The sequence below is a fragment of the Medicago truncatula genome, chromosome 5, assembly GCF_003473485.1.
Source record: "Medicago truncatula cultivar Jemalong A17 chromosome 5, MtrunA17r5.0-ANR, whole genome shotgun sequence".
Classification (NCBI taxonomy): Eukaryota; Viridiplantae; Streptophyta; class Magnoliopsida; order Fabales; family Fabaceae; genus Medicago; species Medicago truncatula.
In genome coordinates, this window is record NC_053046.1 from 22,597,014 (window position 1) to 22,621,106 (window position 24,093).

Consider the following 24,093-nt stretch of genomic DNA (forward strand, 5'->3'; position numbering starts at 1 on the left):
GTATGCTTCTAGGCAGCTGAGAGTGCATGAAAAGAATTATCCTACTCACGATTTAGAGTTGGCTGCGGTGGTTTTTGTTTTAAAGATTTGGAGGCAGTACTTGTATGGTTCCAGATTCGAAGTGTTTAGTGACCATAAGAGCTTGAAATATTTATTTGATCAGAAGGAGTTGAACATGAGGCAGAGGAGATGGTTAGAGCTATTGAAGGATTATGATTTTGGGTTGAACTATCATCCGGGTAAAGCCAATGTAGTTGCAGATGCTTTGAGTAGGAAGACGTTACACATGTCGGCCATGATGGTAAAGGAATTCGAGTTGCTTGAACAGTTTAGAGACTTGAGTCTTGTTTGCGAATTGTCACCCCAGAGTGTGCAGTTGGGTATGATGAAAATCAATAGTGAATTCTTGAATAGTATCAGAGAAGCGCAACAGGTTGATGTCAAGTTTGTGGATTTAATAGTTAATAGTAATCAAGCTGAGGATAGTGATTTCAAAGTTGATGAACAAGGTGTGTTGAAGTTCAGAGGCAGAATTTGCATTCCTGACAACGATGAGATAAAAAGGTTGATTTTGGAAGAAAGTCACAAGAGCAGCTTGAGTATCCATCCGGGAGCTACGAAGATGTATCACGATTTGAAAAAGCTGTTTTGGTGGCCTGGTTTGAAGCGTGATGTTGCTCAATTTGTGTATGCATGTTTGACTTGCCAGAAGTCTAAGGTTGAACATCAGAAACCTGCAGGGTTGTTGACACCATTGGATGTACCGGAGTGGAAATGGGATAGTCACCTACCGTTGATAGAGTTTACGTACAACAATAGTTACCATTCGAGTATTGGTATGGCACCACTTCTAAAGGCTTGATCATTTGTTTTAATCCAATTATAAAACCATTTTATTTTCTGTTATTTACTTTTTATTGCATCCAAATCGACTGCCTAGGGCAACCCATAAATTTAGTACATCCTTTATTTTAACGAACTTGCTAAGTAGAAATTAACAACGGTCCTCGTGGATACAAACTTTATTACTACTTCGATAGTTTTGGTACACTTGCCAAATATCTATCAGTGGCCATGGCGACAGATTGCTTGTTTTTGCTCCTTTTTGTGTTTCTTTCATTTGTTCAAGTCTTGATCACTTCTTTTCTGCACAAAATGGGCTAAGTAAGATATAAAAAACACAATGAGGCATTTGTTGAGGCAAAATCCCTAATTAATTTTAAAGATAATAAACTTTAATGATTAAGGATTAAATGGACTTTGATTAATTCCTTGGTATTTAACTTGTGCTCTTGAGTGTTTTCACTAAGACAGGAACAAGGTTTGAATCATACCAAGATGCATAAAATCAAAGGACATTGAATCCATGAACTAATTCTGAAGTTCAGAAAGTTAGTTCAGAATGTTGATCAGAGAGTTTGATCAGAACGTTCTGATGAGAGCTCAGAAGGTTGTTCAGAAGCAACTCTGTTCAGAAGCAACCCAGTTCAGAAGGTTGTTCAGAACCCAGTTCAGAAGGTTGTTCAGAAGCAACCCAGTTCAGAAGGTTGTTCAGAACCCTGTTCAGAAGGTTGTTCAGAAGCAACCTAAATTCATCAAGAACATGCAAGACATGAATAAAAGGTTCAGAAAAGTACATCTGCATGGATCTATCAACAAATAAAGGCATGGACAAGGAACTATGTCAAAAGGATCTTTAATGTTCATCCAAGACTATGAACATTAAAGTACTAGGAATATTCCAAAGAGAACATTGTCCTAGATGATGCATTCACTGCACTTCAGTTGTATCTTACTATTAGGTTTGATTACATTAAAAGTTAAGTCTTACAAATCAACCTAAAGTAAGAACAAATGGAACATTCTGAGATCAGAATGTTCACTTCTGCACATGCTTCCAGCCATGAACAATGTAGTTGGTGGAAAGATGGAAAAGCTAGCAAAAGGAGATCTTGCATCAGAGATAACGTGTACTCTGAGATGAATCAAGCAAATCTCCTTGAAGCATGGGCCTGAAGATTGCAGATCCACTATCCTCTCTCTCTCTTTTGCACCAAATCCAAGACAGATTTGATTCAACTTTATCCTACTTTTTCAAGCAACTTTTGATGCATATGGAGAAGTAACTTTTGAAGGATAACACTTGAACAAATCTCATGTCACGTATGGAATGGATCCAGAAACTCATCTGACATTCATCCTTGATGAACCCAGATGAAGAACATCATGAATATCAAACATTCTGATGATCAGAATGTTCAAGCTCAGCTCATGCTTACTTTATGAACAGTACAGTAGGTGAAAAGCAAAAAGCAAAAGCAAAGCAAATCTTTCTTCTTCAACAAGAGATAGACACGTCTGAGAGTTGGTACTGAACAAGGACAACACAATCTCTCAAAGCATGGGCATGAAGATGCAGAATCCCACAAAATCCTCCTGCACCGGTTCCAAGACAAAATCTGGGAAAGGAACATTCTGATGTATGAAGAAAAGTCCATACATTGGTTATTGTCCAGAAATTCATATGAAAAGCATATGCATAGCCCAGAACTTCATGTGTTCATTCATACATGATGAACCCAGATGAAGAACATGATGAACCCAGATGAAGATCATCATGGACACAACAACATTCTGATGTTCATCAGAGATCAGAATGTTTGCCCAGAATTTCAAGTTAAAGCTTGTGGGACCCAGGACACATGGCATAACACCATTGGACACCCTACAACGGCTATATGAGCCCAAAGACTCTATAAATAGAGGACTTGGCATTAGCAAAACTTGCACCATTGCAAAACATACAAGAAAACAACTTGATTTTGTTTGAAGCTCTTGCAATTGAAATTAATCAATCTCTAAGGCTCTTGTTTCCTTAGTGCACATCAATACTCTTTGTTATCTCATGCAAAGATAACTTTCTTCCTCCTCCTCCTCTGTTTGGTTCTCAAACATTCAAACTCCACACAAATTGCAAAGCATACAAGAAAAACAACTTGAGGTTGTTTTGAAGCTTTAGCATCTGAATTGATCATCACTGAAGATTCTTTAATATCTTCTTGTAGTGTAAATCAATTCTTTCTGTTATCTCTTTAAAGATAACACTTCCTTCCTTTCTTCTCTTGTCTGATTTCATTCATTCAAGCTCCATACAAATTGTAACAAAGTCTCATCTAACTTTTAGAAATCCTAAAGTGTTAGGTTGAGCAAAGGTTGTAAAAGTCTAAGTGGTTAACTTAGCAAGAAGGTGCAAGCCTGTTGAGGCTTAGAGAATACAGGATTGTAATTGTTCAGGTGAACAAGATTGTAAGGTGCAGGATTTGAGAGGTTATCTCAAGCATCATAGTGGAAACTCTCACAAGATTGTGAGGAGTGGACTAACCCACATTGGGTGAACCACTATAAATTTCTGTGTGTTCTTTCTCTCTTCCCTATACTCTTTAATTACAGTATACACAACACACACTTACACATTACTTTATTAAACTGTTTATGTGTATGAACTTCAGAACGTTCTGAAGTCAGAATATTAACTTAACTATTCCAAGTAAACTACTTGAGAATCACTTTTAAGTTTCAGGTTAATTTTTAAAGGGTCACAATTCAAACCCCCCCTTCCTTGTGACTATTTTATCTACTTCAGCATTTTCTTACTACTTCATAACTTTTCCTCAAATAACTTGTAAAACAAGTAATGAAAAGTGCTTAAAATACACCATGGATTTAACACTTTCTAGCACTTATCAATTCATTCATGCAAATATTTCCGCCTTCCACACTTTAATGCATTGTTCATATGTGCAATCATTGCCTTGTCATTTTCTAGAAGTAGGCACTTTGGTGCAGAAGTTGTTAGGTGCCTAAAATCTAGACTGAGGTTAAGTGATTTTGAGGTTGGAACGTCATCATTACTTTATGTTTATTTTTCTCTTATATTATTTTTTTTTTTTCTAATCATATTATTGTTTTTCTTTTTATCTTTCTCTGTCATTAAATAGACAAAATTACGGTAAAGTTACATTGACTTTTCCGTCTTAAATCATTGAATATTAATCCCAATACCTCTGGTGTCTTGTTGTTTTATGGAATTCGAATTAAGTCTACAATGACTATATCAATAATGTACGTAACTTCATCATGGTAGTGTTAAAACCTACTAAATCATACATAGTCAGAGTTTAAAGCAAGAAAACTTGCTGCGGCAAATATATGCTGGAATTGGAAAGTACCAACTTGATATTAAAGCAAGAAAACTGAAAGTAGTATTACCTAATTCATTACACTAGAATATCACAATTGTATTGAATTCTCACATTGTCCAATGTATTTAGAATTTGAATCTAAGAAATGGATGCATCTTTTCTAATCCATTGTGCAATGTATTCACGGGAGATTTTGCTTTATGAACCAAGCAGAAGAGAATTCAATAAGTTGATTAAGTTCATAAGTTCTATTCCAAGCCGTTGTTGGCCATCCGTTTCTTTTTGGGATATGTATAGCCCAAATAGTAACACTTGGAGGACAATTGACGTTGATATGCTTCGTTCTAGTGACAATGTAGACGTGCACATGGATGGAGTGTGTCATTCGTGGGCTCAAAGAGAAGCATATGCATATTTGGTGTCATTTGATTTAGCAGCTGTTGCGAATTCGATGAAAATCACACCAATAACAACTTGATGTGTGGAGCAAGGGATAATCAAGCAATCAAAACAAAGTGTATGGAACAATTAAATAAAAGCCAAAAGTAGAAAACAACGGAGAGAAGAACACAAAAAAGAGAAGAACACAAACGAATTTGTTGACCCAGTTCGGTCCAAATTGACCTAGTCTGGGGGAGAGAGCAGCCCTCCGATCCACTATATGATGAGTATTGTTACAAAGAGAAATCAATGAGTTACAAGAATAAGTCTCCTGCCTAATTCTACTCAAAGCCCCAACCTCTTCCCGTAACCAAGAGACTCAATCCTAATAGTGTATCCCAAGGCGAATCAACCCATAAACCCTAGTGTTTGTTCCGAAGAGACAAACTCTATACAAACCCTAGTTTTGTTGTTGCCTTTTTAAACCCTTGTTTCAGCCCCCTCTATCTCTCTCTCTCTCAAAGTTTAGCCTGATACAAGGTCTATATTTATAGTAAAAGTTTTGCTTAAAATTTGTAACAAATCTGCACTCAAAAATATGTTTCTGTTTTTCGCTGCCAGCGCACCATCGTGCCACGATGCGACCCCATCGTGCCACGATTTTTCCAGTGCCACGTTGCCCAGCCATCGTGCCACGATTCTGCAGAAACCTGATTTTAAGTTAACTCTCACAACAGCGAATCTTCCATTACAACACTCATACCCTCTCACGTTGATGATTTTTATTTGGTATGGAGGGAGATGCTTGGTGCTGCTGAATGGGTCTATTGCTTTCATCTTACATTTCACAGAGACATGATCTATACTTCAGATTTCAATTTTGCCTTGAGTTTCCAATTGGAGCGGGTAAGAAGGGAAGGATATTGTTCAGAAAAAAAGACGGTGAGCTCGCGTGGTTTGATTTAAGTAACAAGATGATTGAGGAGATTGATGTAAAACAGTATTCCATAAAGAAAGCATTCTTCCGATTGAGGAATAAATAGTTGAATTAATTTTTTTCTTCTCGTTTTCACTCATGAGTTATGCCTTCTTGTTACCGACTATGCCAAATTAAGAAACCATTTGATAATATGAATGCTCTTTTGCCAAATTTTAAGTAGAAATACCTTATACTTGAGAAGCTTGATTGTCTGATTAGCAATATATCTTTGTTTAAAGCTGGATTTAACAGTTAACAGTATTCCATCAATGACATTGCTTCGATTTCTACTTGTGATCAATTTATTTCCTCTTCTCCAAAAAGCACTTTTTTTCTGTTTTACTTTTTGAAATAACAGCAGTATATGTCATTGGATGGAACTCAAAAGCCAAAAGAGAGCAATCTGAAGATATGGACATGACTGACGTTTAGTGCCAATTGATGTTGCTAATGATATTTCTTTTAGTGCTGTTGAATCATTTTATATAGATGTGATCAATTTATGCATTGAACAAATGAGAAAAATATGTGATTTGATGGGACATCTTAAGGCATTCTTAGAAGTATATGGTTGGTATAGGCTGCTTAAAGATGATGACTCACCTGAAAAAAATGCTATCAAAATGTCTGCATTAAAATGTTAGAATATAATTTGTGATTTCGATTGCATTTAAGCATTTATCTATAACTTATAGCAATCCTTATAATTTCTGCAACGATCATGTTCTTATTAATCGTCTACATTTTGAGGTTGAATTGTTCAGAAATCTTAGTAACAAGTACATCATTGTTTGTTATAGTGTTTGCAAAGACGATGATCACGGTAATATCAATTTTATTACTGAGGTTTGTACTTCTGGGAATCTAAGGAATTATAGGAAGAAACGTCGACATGTTTTGATTAAGGCATTTAAGAAATGGTCGAAGCAAGTTCTTGAGGGATTGGACTATCTTCATGCACATGACCATCAAGGCATCTAAAAAGTAATTTTGGCCGACTTCTAGATCATCTTTCAACCAATCAAGGTATCTCAGAAGTAATTTCGATTGGCTTTTAGACACCTATCATTTCCTTCATTTACACATATTAATTTGTTACCACTCTCGTGTCCAACTATACACTTTTTATTTATTTGTAGATTTGTTTCCTCTAAAAAGAGTAAAGTGCAGAGAGTAAAGTAAGAAAGTGAAGAATTAATATTTCACCATATCGGAGATTTGTTTTGCATGTGTATATAATATGATTTAATCATTAATAATAAATATTACTTATTTTATAGTCTATAGCTATTTTCTCACATTAGAATGGTTGAGATTTTTCCACTTAGTTTGAAAGGGATAAAATAAGATTTGACTTCTCTAAAAGACTGAAACGAATAGTTAGTAAAGGAAAAAAAATTAAGAGTTAATATTATAAAAATAAAAAATTTATTGTGCATATACATGTAATATTAACCATCATTGCTTACTTTTGAGATGTCTTGACTGTCAAGTCATCTCAAAAATCATTTCGGTTGACTTCTAAATCATCTTTCAACCGGTCAGAGAACCAGAAGTGAAAGCATTCATTGAGAAATGCATTGCACAGCCAAGGGCAAGACCTTCAGCCACTGATCTTCTTAAGGATCCTTTATTTTTTGAACTCAACAATGATGAAGAATCACACCTATCACTTGATTGATTTCCTTCATTCACATGTATTCATTTGTCCAACTATATACTTTTTACTTGATTTGTTAGTATGTGCATTTGAACCACTCTAGTTTCACTATATCAATAATGTACATAACTTCATCAATTAACTGAATTATAGACTACTTCAGTTTCACTATATCAACAATGTACATAACTTCATTATAGTAGAATCTAAGAAATGTATGTATCTTTTCTAATACATTGTCCAATGTATTCAGGAGATTGCTCTTTATGCACCAAACAATTGCTCACATGTACCTAACTTGAACCACTATCGTTCGTTGTTAAATGGTAGTTAACTACCGTTTAACACTTTTTAAATTGAATTATCCGATTTAAAAAACGTCAAAAGGGTACTAACTACTGGTGGGGAGCGTTTTAGGTGTTGTGAGCAATTGCTAAGTTTCTAAAGAGCAATCTTCGTATTCATGATGATAATTTTTTAGTAAATTCTACTCCCTCCTCTCAAAGATGCTTGAATTACCCTCTCATTCTCTCTTATGTTAAAATATACACCCCTCCCCTCTTATTTAAAATATATTATAAAACATTTCATTACCCTTCTGTAAGAGAAGCTTGAATTGCATCCCCCTCTCCTCTTATGTTAAAATCTAGACTTTACTCCCTCAATATTTTAATAATTTATGATATTCTAGCAAAAAAATAATATTATAACACACTTCGAAAAAAGATAGTATTGCGGGTCTATTTTAATATAATCAAAATTTGAATACATATTTTTCGCTATATTTTATTCACACTTTCATTAACATATAGTTATAAACCCTATCATAAAATATGAAACAGCCCGAAATAAAATTAAAATATGTGAAAAGTTAATAAACACGATAAAGTATGGTTATTTAAAAGTTTATTTTATACTCTAAATTATAAAAGTAATAGCAAAATATTTAAATTTAATTATTATTGACATTTAAATTATAAAAAAATTAATTTATTTTTCTTAAATGGTGGTTCAAAATTAATATATATCATAAAAATATTTATTTATGTTATAATATATTAAAGCGTAGTGCATATTTAATTATTAAGGGAGGATGTTGTAATTCAAGCATCTTATAGGGAGAGGATTATAAAATTTATTTTTCAAGGATGAAGAGTGTAATTCAAGCATCTTTAAAAGGAGATTGGTGTAATTTACTCTAATTTTTTTAAAAATGTTGTGGGGAATAGTATTTGGCTTTGAGTCGAAAGGATTTTCTTTGTTATTTTAATTGTATGTGTCATACCCCAATTTTTGACCTAAGGTCCCACTGACACACGTCTCCGAACTCGGACCAGACTCACATTTCAGTGAAAAATTCGGCAGGGAGGTATTTTGAAATACCTCATAAAATTCCGAATCGGGCCCTCTTCTCTCAGTCTAAAATTTATTTCCATCTTTTAAATTTTAATTTTAATTTTAGTCCAATTTAGATTAAATTTCTTTTATTCCTTTTTTAAATTTCCCTTTTTATCCTTTTTAAAACCAAAAATATAGATATTATCCTTTTATTATTAATTTTCTTTTAATTAAAATCCCAAAATTGTCCAAAGTCCTAAAAATGTCCATGAGTCCCAAGAACAGTCCAGGTTCATGCGTAACAAATCGTAAACCATCATCCTCATCCTCATCCAGTCTGTTACGCGCCTATCTCCGTCTCAATCTCCTAAAATCTGCAATTTTTGTAACAAATCCTTGTCCCCAAACAGCACTATAAATACATAACCTGCACAACAATAAAAAACACAAGAAAAAACAGAGAAGCTACACACAACAGAACGCAGCAGAACACACGAGAAACAGAGGGCGACATCGCACAAACAAACACACGCGCACAGGAAGCCACACCACAACACAGGGAAAGGCGCGCAGAACAACAAACACACACGCACAGGAAGCCGCACCACGCACACTGAATCACACGCAGCGGCCGTACACATACAGAGTCAAACCGAACCACAGCAAAGGCGAAACGCGCAGTTTAAGCCAAATCCAAAGGTAGTATTTCGTTAAACTTTAGATCTAGACTCATATAACCATCTTTTGGGATTTTTGGGTTTAGTATCACGAAAAGGGGGAAAAGAAGAAGAGAAAGAGCGAAAAAAATAAAAAAAAAGGGAGCTTTTTAGCTCCGGCGCGGCGGCGCAGCCGCGATGGCTCGCCGGCCACCGCGCCGGAACTCCTCCCGGCCACCCCATCTCCAACCGGAGAAGAAGAAAGAAGTAGAGAGAGAAGAGAGGATTTGAGGGATAAGAGAGAGAAAGAAAATGAAAAATGAGAGAAAAAAAACCCTACAACCCTTATATATCCCCCAAACGGGTCAACCCATGACCCGTGACCCACGACCCGGTTCGTTTCCTTAAGCCCAGTTCTTTTTTTTCTGCTTTCTGCACACCCCTGTTTACTACTGCACCCCACCTTGTGTTTGGACCATTTTTTTTATTTTTCCTTATTCCTTTTCATATTTGTTTATTTATTTTTAGCATTTTAATTTTATTGCAGACCTTAGAATGTAAATAGGCTTTTTATGTAATAGTCATAGATTTTATATTTCTAACTTAGGGTAGCCGCGCTTTTATTCTTTATGCTCCGTTAGTTTATATATTTATTCAAAAATCACAAAAACATGCAAATAACCAAAAAATCACAAAAAAAACATTTTTCCATAATAAACCTTGATCCTAAATCAAGTGATCGTCCTTTTTTTCATTTTATTTTCTCAATCAAATATCAATCAATTTAATCATACTTCGAGTTATCTTTTTTTTTAATAAAAAACACAAACAAATTCTTATTTGCCACTTGGCTTTTATCTTTAAAACCTTTTTCAAAAACTAATAAAAAAACACAAAACCAATCAAACGTTGTTTTCTACCCCGAACTACGAGGTTTTGATCCTTCACGGGTACGTAGGCAGAGGACACTCGTCCTTCCAAACAATAAAAAATGTAGATAAATTAGGTCTCACTTTCTTTTTCTTTTAATCATCACATTAACTTCTTTTTCAAAAGCAAGCAAGTTATAGCACATTAAATTAAATAAAACCAAGAGGTTCCCGTAGAGTACTACGGACGTAAAGGGTGCTAATACCTTCCCTTTATGTAACTAACCCCCGAACCCTAAATCTTTTCAATATGGGGTGTTTTGAACTTTTTTCCCCTTTTCCTTAAAAATTAAATGTTCAGTCGTGAAATAATTAGTGAGTCAAAAGCTAATTAAATAGCCTTGATCTCCGAAAAATGACGCGACAGAAATGGCGACTTCACTGGGGATTCCCCACTAAGAGGGTTGAACCTAACTTGGCTTTATTTAATTCTTTGTGCTATAACTTGCTTAAAACAAAAACAAAAAAATAAAGATGGAAATAATTGTATATATCTTTTACCTTCTCTTTTCTCTCTTTCTTCCCTTCTTCTTAAATATGAGTGGTGAGATAAAGCCCTACACCCGGGCTTGAGAGAAACATAAGATAGGACGGTGGTATAACCAAAGTGCCTTTCCGAGAGTCAAGTCTCGTGTTTAGGTTCATGTGGTACAACCCCACTCAATGGAGGGATCTTGAAAGTAACTTATGTTGGCATGAATAGTCGTGTTGGCATTATATTTTCAAGTGACCGTCAAAGTTGAGGACCTTTAGTTACCTTAAACCCATCTTGGCCTTTTAGGACGTAGTGCGGTGGCTAATCAAGAGTAGTCTTGAATTAGTTGATACGCGATACTACACTCAAACGAAACTTTCATACGAATCTTATTGGATCAAGAGTAGTCTTGTAACCCGATAATATTCGGAAGTGGTTAATGACTTTGGGAACTTGGTAGAACCCGTGATACAGGTACAAATGAAACCATAGTCCTTACCAAATGGCATTGTTACCCTAAGCTCCAACATTGTGGACTTAACCTCACCATGCATGATCATGCATACATGCATTCATCCATAAAAAAACTTTTTTTCATCAAAATGTCGAAGGACTTAGATAAGTTTTCGTAAACATCAAAGATATGGTCCTTGTAAGAAGGAACACCAAGAAACCCAAAACTTCAAAAAAGCTTTAGCTTTTGTTAAGAACTTTTTCCTTGGTTTCGTTCTTACTTTTGAAAAAGGAACCAATAGCAATATCTTCACAAATTTCAAATAAAACAATGTTCCTTATCAAGTTCACAATTACTTTGACAAGTCCTTCAAAAAAAAAAAAAAAAAAAAAACGTGTCTATTTTTTGCATAAGCATATCATACATCATTTTGCATTCAAGTCTGAGTCTTACACTGTGTCTTTTCTGCTAAAGGTCAATCCATCTCCAAAGTATCCTGACTATCCTCGTCCAAAGCCAACTCGCATCTACAACACTCGTGCAAACAAAAAGAAAGAACATATCAGTTTGAACAAGAAATCCACGAGCATTCGTGAAGAGGTAACAACACTTCAGGCCGAGTTAGAGAGACTAAGTACCTTGGTAGCTTCACTGGTAGCTTCGCACAAATCAACTGCAGTTCCAGCAAGGGCCCGAACGCCAACATCAACAGAAGCCTCAACAACAGGCTCCAAAGATGCCGTTTGACCCAATCCCGATGACATATGCGGAGCTACTTCCCATTTTGCTCAAGAAGAACCTTGTCAACACCAGAACGCCTCCTCAGGTGCCTAAAGAGTTGCCAGTATGGTACCAAGCTGACCTCTCCTATGCCTTCCATTAAGAAGCTCCTGACCATGAAACCGAGCACTATTTCTCTCTGAAAACGGAAGTCCAGAAGCTTATTGAAGCTAACATGTTGTTTTTCAAAGATTGAATTCAGACGCGCAAGATGGAGTGGTTAACCGTAACTGGGTCGCTGTTGACGTTCCTTCCGATACTTTTTGTTCAAATAATGTTTGTCTGTTGCTTTTCGCTTTTAAAAAAAAAACATCCTTTCGTCCTGCCCTAGATGAAAGTGAACTGGTGTAGGGCTTTTTGCTTAAAGAATTGTCATCATTAATAAAAAGGTCGTTTTGATCCCGACTTTGTTTTCACTTTGTGCTTCTTCTTGGAAAATGGTAATACAAAAAACCAAAAAATTCTTCTTTAATCATTCTCAAATATCTGCATAATCATAACTTGTACTTACTTGTCAAAATCAATAATCAAATCATGCATTAATAAACCCTTTGAACACAACAACCATGTACTCTCTACCAACTTTGAGTTCCTTGTATCCGAAGCTGAAGAAGAGGAAAGTGAAGAGGCTCCCGATGAGATCTCTCACATGCTGGGGCATCATAGCCGTCAAAGCTACAAACAAAAATCATGAAGATGGCAATCGCTTACAAAGACTGGCTCGAGGTGCCACCGTTCTCTTTGCTCAGATCTCATGCTTTTCAACAGGGGCAATCCCCCTCCTTCCCTCAAGTATATAACATGAAGGTCGTGCTTCTCGTGGAGGTCGAAGTCCCGACAATAGGAGTTCTGCCGAAGTCTAAGCTTTATTAAACTTAAAATGCATGACGACCTTGTACAATCATGTCAAAAGAGGTTGAAACAAACTTCCAACAAGAAGGTTCGTCCCCGCAAATTTCAAGAAAGAGACTTTGTGCCCAAAAAGGTACTACCCTTCCAATCGTACTCAAGGGGCAAGTGGACGCCTAACTATGAAGGTTCATGTGCAATGACTTTTACAACTATGGATGGTGACAAACTTGCACTTCCTATGAATGTCGGTGCAGTCAAGAAATACTCTGTCAAAAATAAAAGCTCGATAAGTCGCAAACCTGAAAAGGCGGCTTAGGCAAAAATGAGCGTCTCGGTGGACTGAAAACCCGAAAGGGCGGTCCAGGCAAAAGTTAGAGATATGAACAAAAATGGTTATCCTGATAGATTGAAAACCCCAAAGGGCGATCTATGCAAAAGTTAAGGATCAAAAGACAAAGTAACTGCATCCGGTCAAGCACAATCCACTTGGGGCGTCCAGCTATCAAAAGACCTCCGATTCGAAGCATCTGCAGATCAAAGACTCGGAACAGGGGCATTCAAAGTTGTTAGGAAGAATAGCGGTTATTTGTGTTCAATGTACCCTTCCCATTACATTTACCATTATTCCAAAATTTTCAAAATCGGTGGAGCCATGCCCTTGGCAGGTCACCACTCAATTCATCAAATTTGAGCATGTGCCCATTTATTTGGAACTCTCATTTATTCTATTTGCATAATTTCTTCTATTTTTTATGGCAATACTTAAAGCAAAAATTTCAAAATACAAAAACTTGTTTTACCTCTTTTGAAAAGTGTGAACAATAAACACACTCTCTTTGAACTCGTGAGTAGGTGAAGCGTACATCAACATTCGCCTCGAGAACGGTTACACTCCGGAAGAGAAACATGGCTAAGCACTATGGAGAGGACCTCTACTTTGAGCAAGATGCTGTCACAGTCAAAAAATACAAAAAAAAATACAAAAAAAATTAAGGCTCGCTAAGTTGAAAACCTGAAAAGGCGACTTAGGCAATAGAGAGCGTACCGGTGGACTGAAAACCCTAAAGGGCGGTCCAGGCAAAAATTAGGGGGCAGAAAAAAGAATATTCCCGGTGGACTGAAAACCCGAAAGGGCGGTCCAGGCAAAAATTAGGGATTTTTCAATAAAACAAAAGGCATGACTGCTGAAGCATACCAATGGAAGGACACTCTGTGCCGGTTTACAAATGGCGACTTCTTCCAGACTTCTTTCATCAACAATGGGCTCACCCCCCAGGAGGCATCGGTGGCTACCTAGTGCCAGGTTCTTACACCATCAACGGCTCGATTTGCTCACAATAATATCATCTCCAAGGAAGGTTGCCGAGTGTTTGTAATGCAATGTCGGTCCGACTCCCATCTTACCTGTCTTGTCTCGGTTCATCGAGTCATCTGGCATATACGGTCTATACAGTCATGTAGTCACACATCCATACAATCATACAATCACGCATTCATCAATCTTCTCACATATTCATACGTTTATACGTACATAGCATATGCACAACATCAATTCACACATAATTGCATCAATCATCCAGAATTTCGTTTTGGTTGTGTCTCTTCAGTTCGGTCTTAACTTATCGTTTTGTGAACCCGCAAGTTTCTAACAAATGAACGTCTTGTTTTACTTTCTTTATCAAAAGTGTCATCCCCAGCGTAGCTGTTCCAGAGATGTCACCAATCAAACATTTCAAGTGGCAAGTCCCAACCAACGGACAACTTGCATCTCACTTTTACCTTATTTCAAGTGACAAGTCCCAACCAACGAACAGCTTGCATTTATCTCTTTACTTTATGACAAGTGACAAGTTCCAACCAACGAACAGCTTGCATTTATCTCTTTACCTTATAACAAGTCACCAAGTCCACCAGCGGATGCTTAAGTTCACCCTTTTATCTCGTTTCAAACTATCAAAGTCCACCAACGGACCACTTGAGGTTACCCTTTTATCTTGTTTTTTCCTTTTGTCTTCGTACGACTATCTTACGGATAGTAGACAACGTCTGGTTTCGTCTTACCTTTTTACGACTACCATACGAGTAGTAGGTAATCTATGTCATTTGTCTTCCTACGACTATCTTACGGATAGTAGACAATGTCTTGTTTCGTCTTACCTTTTTACGACTACCATACGAGTAGTAGGTAATCTATGTCATTTGTCTTCCTACGACTATCTTACGGATAGTAGACAATGTCTTGTTTCGTCTTACCTTTTTACGACTACCATACGAGTAGTAGGTAATCTATGTCATTTGTCTTCCTACGACTATCTTACGGATAGTAGACAATGTCTTGTTTCGTCTTACCTTCATACGACTATCATACGGGTAGTAGGTAATCTATGTCATTTGTCTTCATACGACTATGTTACGGATAGTAGACAATGTTTTCTGTGTCTTACCTTCATACGACTATCTTACGAGTGGTAGGTAATCTCATTTATTCGCCTTTATACGGCTATCTTACAGATAGTGGACAATGTTTTATTTCATCTTGCCTTCATACAACTATCATACGGGTAGTAAGGTAATACAACTCTTGTCTTCTTACATCTACCATACAGATAGTAGACAACCTTTTTCCCCCAGTAAAACTACAATGTTCCCCTAGCAGAGTCGGATCCCTTTCTCAAAGAATTTGGATATCCGTTATCATTTCTCATTCGAGTCAAATTATCTTGCATTCATCACATCAACGCTTCCATGCACTCATACAACCACAAACTCATAACAATCATGCATTTACTGATAATCATGCATTCGTGCGTACACAACATGTGCACGACATCAATTCATACATAAACTCATCAATCGATTCGGTCATGTCACTTCGGTTCAGTCTTAGTTTACCATGGCATCGAGCCGCAAGTTTCTACGAGTAAAGCGTCTTCCATTTCAAATTTCAAAGGTGTCATGCCCGGTGAAAAACCGTGCTAGGTCATGTCACTAATCAACGTCAATTTCAACTTTAGTTTCGAAGTGTCATCCCCGGCGGAAAGCCGTACTAGTCATGGCGCTAGTTAATCTCGATGTCAACTTCAACTTCAAGTATCATCCCCAGCATAGCTGTTCCAGAGATGTCACCAATCCAACTTTTCGAGCAACTAGTTCCAACAAACGAACAACTCATGTCAATCTTTTATCTTTATGCCCAGCGACCGATTCCAACAAACGAATAGCCTATGCCAATGTTTTTACTTTCAGAGCAACTAGTTCCAACAAACGAACAACTCATGTCAATCTTTTATCCTTATGCTCAGCGACCAGTTCCAACCAACGAACAGCCTGTAACAAGTGGCCAATTTCAACCAACAAATAGCTTGTATCCTTCTATTATTTCATTTTCAAAACCAAGTCCACAAATGGACATTGAAGTCTGAACCATTGCACTTTGTTTCGAGATGTCGAGACAATGAGGGACAACCATCTTCCCCAGCGAAACCAGATTCCCCAGTAAAGTCGGATCCCTTTCTTCGAAAATTTGGGTATCCTAGTGTCTTTTCATTCCAGTCGAGCCGTCATTGTCATCATGCATTCATAATTAAATCATGAACATTCATAGTATCTTAGGTCAAAATTGGTGCACTTTTGTATTTAAGTCTCTTCGGCTCATCGAATCAAAGATTCCATCTTCAAATCTCTGAACGAAGAAACTTAAATAGGGGCATCTGTCATACCCCAATTTTTGACCTAAGGTCCCACTGACACACGTCTCCGAACTCGGACCAGACTCACATTTCAGTGAAAAATTCGGCAGGGAGGTATTTTGAAATACCTCATAAAATTCCGAATCGGGCCCTCTTCTCTCAGTCTAAAATTTATTTCCATCTTTTAAATTTTAATTTTAATTTTAGTCCAATTTAGATTAAATTTCTTTTATTCCTTTTTTAAATTTCCCTTTTTATCCTTTTTAAAACCAAAAATATAGATATTATCCTTTTATTATTAATTTTCTTTTAATTAAAATCCCAAAATTGTCCAAAGTCCTAAAAATGTCCATGAGTCCCAAGAACAGTCCAGGTTCATGCGTAACAAATCGTAAACCATCATCCTCATCCTCATCCAGTCTGTTACGCGCCTATCTCCGTCTCAATCTCCTAAAATCTGCAATTTTTGTAACAAATCCTTGTCCCCAAACAGCACTATAAATACATAACCTGCACAACAATAAAAAACACAAGAAAAAACAGAGAAGCTACACACAACAGAACGCAGCAGAACACACGAGAAACAGAGGGCGACATCGCACAAACAAACACACGCGCACAGGAAGCCACACCACAACACAGGGAAAGGCGCGCAGAACAACAAACACACACGCACAGGAAGCCGCACCACGCACACTGAATCACACGCAGCGGCCGTACACATACAGAGTCAAACCGAACCACAGCAAAGGCGAAACGCGCAGTTTAAGCCAAATCCAAAGGTAGTATTTCGTTAAACTTTAGATCTAGACTCATATAACCATCTTTTGGGATTTTTGGGTTTAGTATCACGAAAAGGGGGAAAAGAAGAAGAGAAAGAGCGAAAAAAATAAAAAAAAAGGGAGCTTTTTAGCTCCGGCGCGGCGGCGCAGCCGCGATGGCTCGCCGGCCACCGCGCCGGAACTCCTCCCGGCCACCCCATCTCCAACCGGAGAAGAAGAAAGAAGTAGAGAGAGAAGAGAGGATTTGAGGGATAAGAGAGAGAAAGAAAATGAAAAATGAGAGAAAAAAAACCCTACAACCCTTATATATCCCCCAAACGGGTCAACCCATGACCCGTGACCCACGACCCGGTTCGTTTCCTTAAGCCCAGTTCTTTTTTTTCTGCTTTCTGCACACCCCTGTTTACTACTGCACCCCACCTTGTGTTTGGACCATTTTTTTTATTTTTCCTTATTCCTTTTCATATTTGTTTATTTATTTTTAGCATTTTAATTTTATTGCAGACCTTAGAATGTAAATAGGCTTTTTATGTAATAGTCATAGATTTTATATTTCTAACTTAGGGTAGCCGCGCTTTTATTCTTTATGCTCCGTTAGTTTATATATTTATTCAAAAATCACAAAAACATGCAAATAACCAAAAAATCACAAAAAAAAACATTTTTCCATAATAAACCTTGATCCTAAATCAAGTGATCGTCCTTTTTTTCATTTTATTTTCTCAATCAAATATCAATCAATTTAATCATACTTCGAGTTATCTTTTTTTTTAATAAAAAACACAAACAAATTCTTATTTGCCACTTGGCTTTTATCTTTAAAACCTTTTTCAAAAACTAATAAAAAAACACAAAACCAATCAAACGTTGTTTTCTACCCCGAACTACGAGGTTTTGATCCTTCACGGGTACGTAGGCAGAGGACACTCGTCCTTCCAAACAATAAAAAATGTAGATAAATTAGGTCTCACTTTCTTTTTCTTTTAATCATCACATTAACTTCTTTTTCAAAAGCAAGCAAGTTATAGCACATTAAATTAAATAAAACCAAGAGGTTCCCGTAGAGTACTACGGACGTAAAGGGTGCTAATACCTTCCCTTTATGTAACTAACCCCCGAACCCTAAATCTTTTCAATATGGGGTGTTTTGAACTTTTTTCCCCTTTTCCTTAAAAATTAAATGTTCAGTCGTGAAATAATTAGTGAGTCAAAAGCTAATTAAATAGCCTTGATCTCCGAAAAATGACGCGACAGTATGCTAATTTTCTTATGTGGTGAAATACTTGCCACTCATGACCCATGAGTCATGGTTCTCAAATTTAATTCTATTGTTAAAAAAAATATTAAATTTTTGCAAGAGAATTTTTTTTTAGAGAAGAAGAGACAAATTACTACATATTAAACATGACTACAATAATTAATTTCAAAATTTCGAAGATACTCCTGAGTTAAATTAAAAGTTAGGATCAAAAGTGGTGACTGATAATATTTAGAGAACTAAAAATTGATGGAATTTTTTAGAGGGATTAGAAAGTTTAATTTAAATTTTTTATAGAGACAAAAAAATATTATCTAACCTTATATTATTTTGATAAATAATATTTTTTCCATAATAAAAAAACATCAATAATATTTTCATTTTATATGATCTCTCAAAAAAATCATTTTTTTTTTTTGGTAAAAAAATATTCATCTTTTTGAAGTTAGAATAATAGTTTCATCATATTCCTTAAAAGAAAAATAATTTTCATCCTGAAAATTAGTAACAGAATTGTTTTGAGCCCAAACCAAATATAAGGATAAATATCCTCAGCTAAACAAAGTTCAACACTTCTTTTGTTGTTCTCGTAACGCTTTCAAACGGAAGGTTAGCAATCATATATATGATGATATTGCCGTTTTTATTCTTTCCAAACTTTCTTTTAAATCTTTGAAGCGATTTGAATGTGTAAACAAGTCATGGTCCTTACTATTTGATAACCCTAATTTCATGACTTTATATCGAACCTATCTCTTAACAAAGGATCATTCTTATTATGATGATTCATCTGTCGTACTCTTACAAACAACACCAAATGATCTCGATGGCTATTACCATTGTAAAAATCTATTGCATTCTCTTTCTGATGAGAGGTGTGAAAATGTGGTTCAATTAGACTGGCCAAAGCCATTTCCAGATGATGACAATCCAAATCAAGAGGATCGTACTCGTTTTGAAATATTGGGTTCGGTTAGTATTAATGGCACTCTTTGTCTTAAACGTGAGTGGCGTGGTGAAAAGCAACTTGCATTGTGGAATCCAACTTCAAGGGAATTCAAGTTCATTCCATTCAGCCCTATTGAATCTAAACCTTATTGGTTTATTTTACCCGATAAGTATCAAGTACGAGTTGGTTATGACTGTGTTACACATGACTATAAGTTGATTCGGATTCGGTTAATAAGTTATATTCCAAGTCTTGGTTTGCCATCCATTTCTTTTGGGAGATGTATATACCAAATAGTAACACTTGGAGGACAATTGATGTTGGTATGTTTCGTTCTTATGACAATGTAGATGTGTACATGGATGGAGTGTGTCATTGGTGGGCTAAAAGAGAAGCACATGCATATTTGGTGTCATTTGACTTCAGCAATGAATCTTACATATACCCTCGCACGTTGATGAGTTTTATTCGGTATGGAGACACTGCTTGGTGTTGTTGAATGGATCTATTGCTTTAATCTTACATTATATAGAGACATCTATACTTCACATTTTAATTTTGGGTGAGCTCGGTATAAAGGATTCATGGACCAAACTCTTCGTAGTTGAATTTTTTCCTTGCCTTGCGTATCCAATTGGAGCGGGTAAAAAAGGCCGAATATTGTTCAGAAAAAAGACGGTGAATTAGCCTGGTTTGATTTAAGTAACAAGATGATTGAGGAGATTGGAATTACAAAACAAAGAGTTCTTGTTATAAAACAATATTCCATAAAGAAAGCATTCTTCCAATTGGAGGAATAAATAGTTGAAATGTTTTGTTTCTTCTTGTTTTCACTCATGAGTTATGCCTTCATGTTATCGACTATAACAAATTAAGAAACCATTTAATAGTATGAGCTATATATGCTTTATGATTTTAGTTTGAAAGTTTACTCTTTTTTTATTCTGTTTCTGTTTCAATTGTATGAACGCTCTTTTGCCAATTTTAGGTAGGAATGGCTTATATTTGAGAAGCTTGATTGTCTAATTAAATAGCAATAAATCTTTGTTTAAATTTGGATTTAACAGTTATCAATACTCCATCAATGACATTGGTTCAATTTCTGATGTTTAGTGTCAATTGATATTGCTAATCAGATTTCTTTTTATTGCTGTTGAATCATTTTATATCCCTATATGGATGAGAAAAATATGTGATTTGATGGGACATCTTAAGGCATACTCAGAGTAATATGGTTGGTATAGGCTGCTCAAAGAGGATGGCTCACCTGATAAAAATGCTATTAAAATGTTTGCGTTAAAATGTTAGAAAATAATTTGTGATTTCGATTGCATTTAAGCATTTATCTATAACTTATAGTCATCTTAGAATTTCAGCAACGATCATGTTCTTATTAATCGTCTACATTCTGAGGTTGAATTGTTCAGAAATCTCAGTAACAAGTATGTCATTATTTGTTATAGTGTTTGGAAAGACGATGATCGTGGTAATATCAATTTTATTACTCATGAGGTTTGAACTTTTGAGAATCTTAGGGATTATAGCAAGAAACATCGACATATTTTGATTAAGTTGTTTAAGAAATGGTGGAAACAAGTTCTTGAGGGATTGGAGTATCTTCATACACATGATCCCTGTATTATTCACAGAGATCTTAATGGGAACATTGGCCAGGTCAGTTTGTTGGTTTCTTATTTTGCTTTTTGATGAATAGAACTTAGCATGTGTTTGATTTTGGAATAATAAATATTAATTTTGATTAAATTGAACTAATCAAATTGATTTTGATTGAGAGTAATCCTTTAGGAAAAAATGATTTTTATCACAATCTATGGTCAAATCACATTTGACTAACACAAACCTGATTCTGAATGGAACAAATGAATATGGAACCAAAAATAGGCTTTAATGAATGTATAATGGTTATGGTTAAATCATCTTATGTAGATAATTTTCCACCTTAATTTAATGGCTGGTTTGATTTTTAGATTGGGTTCCTCAAAAGCAAGTAGAGAGTAAATTGAGAAAAAGAAGAGTTGATATAACTTTTTATTTTAAGAAGCTAAATTAACCCACCTAAATCGGTACCGGAGAGAATCGAACTTGAGATCTCGAGGAGGATTATTGTACACTCTAAATCAATTTTCTTACTTTAGAAGGTTCGATCCTGATTTTCCCGTTTTAAAAAGGTATGAGAATGATTTACCTCCTCTAAAATGAGTAGTTAGTAGATTGAGAAAATAAAGTGTTATATTGTAAACCACAATAATTTATTATGCATGTGCATATAATATCAACCATTATTCTTTACTTTTAAGATGTCTTGACAGTCAAGGCATTTTTAAAGTAATTTCGGACGGCTTATAGACACCTATCATTTCCTTCATTCACACGTATTCAATTGTTACCACTCTTGTCCAACTATATACTTTCTTACTTGATTTGTTAGCATGTACACATAACTTCATCAATAGACTTAACATTGTAAAAGGCTACTACAGTTTCACTACATCAATAATGTACATAACTTTATAAGTAACATTTTAATCATACATATTCAGAGTCTAAACCGACTCAAAACTGTCCTATTTATGACAAGATAACACAATTGTTGTGGCAAATAATGTGCTGGAAAGCACCAACTGTCGAATCTATTGGTTGTCTTGTATGTATACTTTTTTTAATTAGTGGCCGTGGAAGTTGATATTAAAGCAAGAGAACTGAAAAGTAGTGTTACCTAATTCATTACATTAAGAGAATATTGAAATTGTATTAAAGATATGAAGTCTCTTCTTGTCTAGATTTTCGATTTTCTATACTTTCTTATGCATAGTTAAATCTATATTCACATTTTTAATTTACTGCCTCATAGTTTGTCACTCTATGTTCGTTTTCATACACATATCATTGTTCAATTATTTTCACAAAGCTTACATATGAAAGTTGTGTTAGATAAATACATCTCAGAATTTCAATCGACTTTTGTCCCGGGACGCTCTATTTTGGATAATGCTATGGTTGCCATTGAGATCATTAATCGTATGAAGATAAAAGTCAAAGGTAATGTGGGAGAAGTGGCTCTTAAGCTTGATATTAGTAAAGCTTATGACAGGATCGAATGGAATTATCTTCGACAGGTTATGGATAAAATGGGCTTTTCTGAACAATGGATAAAGTGGATAATGTTGTGTGTCGAAACTGTTGACTATTATGTTCTTGTCAATGGTAACGTCACGGGACCTATCATTCCTGGTAGAGGCTTGAGGCAAGGTGATCCATTGTCACCGTACTTGTTTATTATTTGTGCAGAAGGGCTATCAGCACTCATTCGGAAAGCAGAAGCAAGAGGGGATATTAATGGTGTGAAAGTCTGTAATAATGCTCCCATAATATCATGAAGGTGAGAAAAACACAAGAAGGGGGGTTGAATTGTGTTTTCTTTTTCTCTCAAAAAATACTTCTTCTGATAATACTTCAGAAGCAGTTTGGGAATGCTTCTGATGTAATGACCAGAATCAGATATGCAGCGGAAAAGATCAAAGTAGAGAAAAGAAAAACGAGACACAAGCAGTTATCCTGGTTCCTTCCACAAATCGGAAGTAGTCCAGTCCCCCTTGCACTTCCAAGGAGATTTCACTATAATCACAAAGATTACAAATGCTCAATACTCTTTAAGTATGAGACTTCTCAAAAATGCTCATGCACACACGCAAGAGTCTTCCAATGCTCAAGCACTAAGCAAGAGTCTTCTAATGCTCAAGCACGCAGGCAAGAGTCTTCTGATCAAACAAAAATACAATGAAATATGTTTGACTTGAACACTTGATATACAATCAGTGGTGTTCACAATACAATACAATACAATAAAGACTCTAGACTTTTGAATTTCTAAGATGTATCAAATCAGTGCAGAAATTCAGTGTGCTTTGTAGAATCAAATTGACAGAGTTTTGGCACTTTTTAACTTGTATATCTCTATCTACAATCTTCAAGTCTTCACTCCTTTATATAGAGGCGTGAAAGAGACGTTGAGAGGATTAGCACGTCTAAAGAGTCGTTGAGTTCCTTTGATCATCCACCAGTAATCCTTTGCCTGATTTGGGTGTAGTCCTTTGAAGAATTAGCTTCAAATTCATTCCCATCTTGAAGGCACAAATTCTGCAGGCATAGCTGTTGTCTTGTCTTGTAGCGTGGACAAAAACAGAGTAGTGGAGGTAGTGGTTGTACACTTGTACTTTGTCAACTCTGTTAACGAAGGACAAATACTTAGTGTTCTTCAAGTGACCGTTGATACCTCCCTTTCAATTCTTCGTTCTTCTTAGACGAGGTTGGAATGAGAAACAGCTACTTTGAATCTTCAGTTTGAATTTTACTGATCAAATGTAACTTCTGGTGGTGATTTCGCTTCTGATGAAAACCTTGCTTCTGATGACGTCATCACTTCAGAGGCACTTCAGCTTCAGAAGCACTTTAGCTTCAGACGCAGTTTTCTTCAGATGCTTCAAATTTCTTTGCTCTCCATTGTTCTTCCAAGACCTATTGAAATTACTTGACTAGCTTTTGGTCCTGTACACTTGAACAATTATTAGCAATAACCAATTGACAATTTTTAATACCTTGTTATCATCAAAACTCATTAAGGTTCATTGTGAAACACATTTTTTTCCAAGGCAATTTCATGTTTATTGCCAGAACCTTTATCACATTTT

The 24,093-nt window shown here is 35.8% G+C and overlaps 1 protein-coding gene across 1 annotated transcript; it reads left to right on the forward strand.

Moving 5' to 3' along the window:
- Positions 1–22,320: 22,320 nt before the first annotated feature.
- LOC120580649 (secreted RxLR effector protein 78-like) lies at positions 22,321–22,782 on the forward strand. The gene has a single exon (XM_039834684.1). The coding sequence runs from the start codon at positions 22,321–22,323 to the stop codon at positions 22,780–22,782; it is 462 nt and encodes a 153-aa protein (XP_039690618.1).
- The last annotated feature ends 1,311 nt before the right edge of the window (positions 22,783–24,093 follow it).